At 37.3% G+C, this 6592-nt stretch overlaps 1 protein-coding gene across 6 annotated transcripts in view; it reads left to right on the top strand.

The window, feature by feature from the left end:
* The window catches only part of LOC109837385 (protein MEI2-like 4), a 15778-nt gene extending 10664 nt beyond the window's left edge, over nt 1-5114 (top strand). For 5 of the 6 annotated variants that reach the window (XM_020405616.1, XM_020405611.1, XM_020405614.1 and 2 more), the window contains 7 exons: nt 772-866; nt 1204-1584; nt 1687-2314; nt 2409-2493; nt 2603-2671; nt 3041-3220; nt 4453-5114. In XM_020405616.1, coding sequence (XP_020261205.1) covers nt 772-866; nt 1204-1584; nt 1687-2314; nt 2409-2493; nt 2603-2671; nt 3041-3220; nt 4453-4584 — 1570 coding nt within the window. In that variant the 3' untranslated portion in view covers nt 4585-5114. The remainder of the gene's footprint in view (nt 1-771; nt 867-1203; nt 1585-1686; nt 2315-2408; nt 2494-2602; nt 2672-3040; nt 3221-4452) is intronic. The other variant, XM_020405615.1, reaches the window with a different exon arrangement.

Genomic DNA, 6592 nt, shown 5'->3' with positions numbered 1-6592 from the left:
AGGGGAGGCAACCAAACAGTAAGTGACAAAAGATAGAAAAGATGGCCTGAAAAGATTGTAAGTTTATGATGCAGAGAATTTGACAGTTACAGAGTAGGTTTAGGCTGGCAACTGAAAATACAATGAAAATTAAACAACTACAGCAACAAAGCCTGCACCAAAATCTGGGCCAAGCTACATACATGTATCCTTTTATAAGGCATTGTACCACTCCTTAATCACGACTCCACTGCACATCTCACAACCATCTCAAATGATTCTCCCACAGCCTCAATCGGCATCTTATTTTTGTGAATTTAGCATTTTAGACTTCTTACAGATGCAGTCATTTCTTATCTGCTAGTGTTTGCATCGTCTACTTCAGCATTATGGTTCAACTATACATATAATAGATATTGTTTCTTCATTGTTCAATATTATGATCCATAATGCACAAATGGTCATATACATCACTTATAATTTATCCCCTTCAAGTTTGTGGGCGCCAATTGAAGATAACCTAAGTGATTTCATAAATTCTGAGCCCAGTGTCAAATGTTTTATAGATATACTTTAGTGATTATTTTGTGGAGGTCAACTACAGTTCCAGGCATATCCTTTTTGTATACCTCCTTAATCTTGGAAATTCAAACAAATATGCTGTGCTTTTTCAGTTGTAGTTTAGAAAACAATTCATCTGCTTTTAATTTGTTCATTTTTAACTTTGTCTCGACCTATATGATTTTATTTTTTCTGCTATATTTATTTGCTGATGAAATTCTTTGTTTGCAGTTTGATGCAACAGTTATCCATGGACATGGAGGAGGAAGATTCAATCGGATGCATACAAGAAAGTAATTCTCAGATGTTGCCTTCAGAGTGCTTTGGTACGGTAACTGAGTTACTTTATCCAAGGCTTTGGTGTTCTTATTATCCATATCTTATTTTTCTTAGGGTCAAAGGGCAAGAATCTAACTGCGATATAAGTTTGAGCCGAAACACTTTTTTATTTCTCTCACTTTCTGCCTGTGGTACTGCAGATATGGCTGATTATACTTCTTCAATTAACTAATAATGTATTAGTATTTAGCTTTCTACCTTAACTGACCGAGGTCTAAAATGATACACACACATATATAGGTAGTAATTGTAGGTTGGTCTTTTTTATTTAAATTTTTGTATATATATGCCATGTTTATTTTGACATTATATTTTGCATGCCAGTTCCTTCTGGACCAATGACAAATGGAGTAAACAATTCCAGTGGTCTTCATACTGGGGCTATCCACGGGCTGCACACTGCAAGCGCAATGCAGAATAGATCAAATATGTGTTCCAAGTTTCATGCGGACCCTTCTAGTGCCCCTCGTAATTTATCCTCTCCAGTCAATGTTTCGTTGGAGCAGATGAACCTTCGTTTTCAAAGCATGTCAACCATTCCCCATGATGGGATAACTAGTGGTCTCTCTTTCAACTCCCCAGGCACCATGTCAGCAGTGGCTATGAATGCCAGCTCCGCACTTACTAATGGAGTTGACAGTAGAAACGTCAGTAGAGTTTGTTCTGGTGGCAGTATCAGCCATTCTTTTGAACACAGTGAAGCTAGTAAGTAAAATGAAGTAAACTGCTATCAAGATTTTCTATGACACTTGGAGCAGATTCTCATATATCATTGTTTTATATATGATTGTTTTATCTTTCTTGCAGCATTCAATGTTTCCACAAATGGAAGTTGCCCTGTTGATAGCCATGGATATATTTGGAATAATTCTAGATATCTTCATCACCCTAGTTCTATGGCGTGGAAAAACTTGTCACCATTCATGGACAGTATTCCTGTCCAATCTCACCAACCGCATGTGCTTACCAGAGCACCATCTCACATAGCAGAGTCTGTATCACCTTATCAGCATGTTGGTTCAGCTCCAAATGTGGAACCCTTTCTCTGGAACCGTAGACGTTCTTTTACTGGGGACGCTACTGTATTCCATCCAAATTCTCTTGGTACTACAGGATACCCTAGTTTCTCTCCATTGGAACTTGCTTCTCATAAGATATTTCATCATGCTGGAGGAAACTGTATTGGCCCTTCTGCGGCCTCTGCACATGTAGCGGTCACCTCACCTCAGCAAAGGAGCCACATGATTCGTGGAAGGAACAATGTGAATCCAACACCCAACTTCAATGATATTTCTCATGAGCGCATGAGAAGCCAAAGAAACGGTTCAAGTGGTAATCAGGCAGATAGCAGAAAGCAATATGAGCTTGACATTGACCGCATTATTCGAGGAGAAGACTCACGAACCACACTAATGATCAAAAACATTCCTAACAAGTAATAAGATGGGTCCCTTATAATTGGTCATTTTTTATTCCAGCTATTATATTTGTATTCTGGTTTGTCTAAATGTTCCATAACTGGTTTTCAGGTACACTTCCAAGATGCTTCTGGCTACTATTGATGAGCAACACAAAGGAACTTATGATTTTATCTACTTGCCTATAGACTTTAAGGTAAATAAGCTATCCAGGGAACAAAAAGCCTTGTTTGTTGTCGGTGGGAAATCTATGTTCCATCAGATTTATTGATTCATTAACTATTTTTCTTCTATTTTCTTCTCAGAACAAATGTAATGTGGGATATGCCTTTATCAACATGACTGATCCACACCATATTATCCCATTTTATCAGGTTATGTTCCTTCATATTCCCCGTTAATTAGGAGTTTTCTTTCAATTTATCTGATTATCTCTCATGACATCCTAAAAAGTGAAATGGACATCCTAGTCTCCTGTCCCTATCGTTTCTACTACACGGACAATTTATGTATAGAATTCTAAAATTGTGATGCTGACCAATTTATGTATAGCATTCTAAAATTTTGATGCTGATCGCAAAAAATTGGAATAAAAGGTGTTTTGGTTCTATGTGACCATGCTATATTTTATTCATATGAAATAGCTTTATTAATAAACATGATATTTTGAAGCAGAAAAAACATGCCTCCTTTCTTGTACTCTAAAATTAGCTTCTTAAAGATTCCAGTCTTGTCTTTTTCAGGTTTTCAATGGTAAAAAGTGGGAAAAGTTCAACAGTGAAAAAGTAGCATATCTTGCATATGCTCGTATCCAGGGGAAATCAGCTCTTATTGCTCATTTCCAAAACTCGAGTTTGATGAATGAGGATAAACGGTGTCGTCCTATTATTTTCCATTCAGATGGTCCAAATGCGGGAGATCAGGTTCAAATTTTCACTCGTTAAACTTTATTCAACTTAAAGATTTTATGTTTCTTTCGAGTGATAAATGCAAAATTCATGTGCATTCTATCATGTAAATCTTTTAGATCAGGAGAACCATTTAGTGCCGGGTCTTGGTTTGACTAGCTTAAGCTGTTAAAGAACAAGGAGCCTCTGAAAAAAATATTATAGAAACATAACAGCTCTCTTTTTGTCCTGATCCACTTTATGTCTTCTCTAGCAAGATCCTCGCTTTCTTATACTGTTTTCGGGCGTGGATATCAAATCAGCTTGAATAAAGCCTTGCATATATCCATCGCACCTACTCTTAAAGTTGAGATCTTTTTTATACGCTACCTTTAATGTATTGAAGCGTATTCAATAAAGAGCATCTTCTGAGAAGCTTTTTTCCCTTACTACAATATCCACTGTATCATTCTACTTGAATTGATTCTCCAAGACGACAGCAATCATCTGATAATGTGCATACTTTCTATATCCTGTAGCTTCCTTTTAAGTTATCCATGATTCCATGAAACTATAAAGTTGAAGCACCCAGCCTCCACTTGAAGCTTGTTGCTGCACACTGGTTGCATTTTGTTCATGTTGGAGGACGGATGGTAAAACTTTACCAATTAATTTCTTACTACAGATACGACATCAACATCATCCAAACTAAAAGTTAGAACAAATCTAGCGTTCAGTGATGACTGTTCTCTTCATCTAGTTAGTTGAAGCAGGGGAAGGTATATAATGCATATTTTTAAGCAGCGAATCAATTGTACCTCCTTTGATCCATCTTCGATCCTTGGGTTTCTCAGTAATTAGACTAGTGAAGAAAAACTGCCATGCACTGCACTAGTGATGTCGTGATTTTATGACTGCACCAGTCACCAACTTTTCCCTGAGCTTTATAGGAGAAGCTTCTTTCTTATTCCACCTAAGACTTCCATAATAACTGTCTGAGAGCTAACGTCATGCTGCAAAACCATCAGTAGGGAGAGAAAAAAAAAAGAATTGAGTGTGTCAAAGAATGCAGTGCAACTTTTAATCTCTCGTCATGATTATCATGCAGAAAAAAAGGCTCTGCCAACTAGTCATGCCTCATTTGGTATTTTAACAAAATGCCTGGCTTCGATGTCCTCAATGTAATTAAAAACACATTACATAAGCTGCAGTTACCATGCTGACCAGTTTCAGAGGGAAATGTCTTGCTAATTTGTTATCTTTTGCAGGAACCTTTCCCTGTGGGTGTCAATATCCGATCAAGGCGATCCAGGACAAGCACTGAAATTCACCATGGGAGTCCATCAGACTCTTCAGGGGATGAATCCTCGAACCCAGGCTCTTCATCGGGTTCTGCTTAGTCTTTCCTATGCAGAGACCGGTATGTATGTCAACAGGTTCAACTGAAGATTCTCTTCCAATTTTCCTTTGGCTGTGTATAAGCTGTAATTTGGGTGGGAGGAAGAGGTTTTTGAGATTTTGGGTGAACTGTATGAGATGCAAATATGTACAGGAGTTCGGAGGAGGAAGAGCTGATTGACAAAGGCTAAGAGGAAGAGCTGATTGACAGAGGCTTATCTCTTCTTTTTGTTCTCAGGTTTTCGCCCGTTTTTCGTTCTTGTGCAGCGGCCCCAGGTAGGGGAGGCCTCCTATGTTGTTTTCTTCTTCTTCATTTTTTTTAATTAATTTGTCTTTTTTGGCTCCACAAATCCCATGTGGGGAGTTGCTAATTTTTCTTTTTTAGAGTTAAGAGGGAGTGTTTGAGAATTATGTTCCGATGTTTGTATAGAAGTGTTGTGCCTGTCTTTTGCAGAGTTGTTTTATATATAATGAAGTTTTGTTGTATGTTTTATAACTTAACATGGAGATTTGTGTTTTGTTATTAGCTTTATAGCTGTGATTTTTTTCTTGTTTATAATAATTGCCATATTTATCGCTTAGAAATACTCGTGTGCAAGATATCTCGTTTGTCAGTTTCAAATATGGATGATGTTGTCCGAGATTTTGAGTCTGTTCATGTCAGAGTTCCAGGCTGAGGACTTTGTACCTTTAAATCTCTGAATAAGGATGTGGGTCGTAATCTTGAAAGGCCAATTCATCGTTTGCTATTTTTAGATTATACAATCGAGTTCCGAGATATTTCTATTCCTCTTTTAAGTGGTTCTGCCTTCTTCCCTTTTTCTTTCTCATGGAATGTAGCAGTCTCACCCCTTTACACTGAACTAACAAAAGAAGTGGGGCTCTATTTCTTTGTTTATATCTGATACCCTGAGAGTGGAATGTTTTCATCTGATACGCATGGAAGTTACAAAGCTAATACAATGAACTTTTACCAGGAGAAAGTATTCAACGGAGACGGTTCATGACATTAAATGTGCATCCCATGAATGTTAACCTTTAGATTAGTACATGAATGATAAAGTTCAATGCTTTAAAGGTTGATATCGCTTGCATGCATATTTAATTCCATAGGCTAATTTTTCCTCATCCTATTTGTAGTTATATGAGTAAAGTTATAGGGTGTGTTTGGCAACTTCACACTAATCCGGTTAAGGCGTTAACCAGGTTATGATTAAACCAAGGTGAAAGTGGTCCAAAAATAACAAAGGTAAGGACCATCGTTTTGAACGAAGAAAACAACTAGTCCAATCTTGTATAATTTTGTGCCAAACACATTTTAAATCATTATCTAAGTTAGTGGGCAAGTTGCCAAACAAGTCCCTAGTTTTCTAGATAAATCACGAAATACCTTTAGTTTATGATGTCTCGTCTCTTATGAATGAGAGGCAACTCCCTCTGAACAAGTTCACTACTTAGTTGAACCTATGATTAGGGGGGGCATAGGCCTGAGCTATGAACTAGCACCAATTTTGGGTCCAGGACGGTTCAGACCTAGGCCTAGGTGAGCCTCAGCAAGCCAAGCCTAGGACATTTATCCCCGGATCTAGGGCTAGACTCAGCTCGGCCCGCATGGGGTCAGGCCAGGTCCAATACAACCGATGGCTAGGTCCAATACAACCGATGGCTGTTCGGGTCGCTGGTCGGTCGTACTTTAACTTTTTTTTCCCTTTTCAAATTTTTTGCTAGATTAGTATGTATAGCGTAAAGAGAAAAACTTGTGTTTTATCTTTCTGAAAATTCTAAACCCTATAAATTTATAACTAATTATGGAATTATCTCAAAGGACAAAAGATTCATAGTAATTTGAGTGTTTTTAGTAAATCAACATGATCAGAAATATTCATCAAAATACTAAATAGATCTTCGAAAATCTCTATTATTGCTAAAATTACAATACAAACACCTAGAGGTTGATATTTTCAATTGAATTGCTACTAAAATTAAAATTATCAAAATGTAACTATTACC

The sequence above is a fragment of the Asparagus officinalis genome, chromosome 4 (genome assembly GCF_001876935.1).
Source record: "Asparagus officinalis chromosome 4, Aspof.V1, whole genome shotgun sequence".
Lineage (NCBI taxonomy): Eukaryota > Viridiplantae > Streptophyta > Magnoliopsida > Asparagales > Asparagaceae > Asparagus > Asparagus officinalis.
This window is presented reverse-complemented; position numbering and strand designations above follow the sequence as displayed.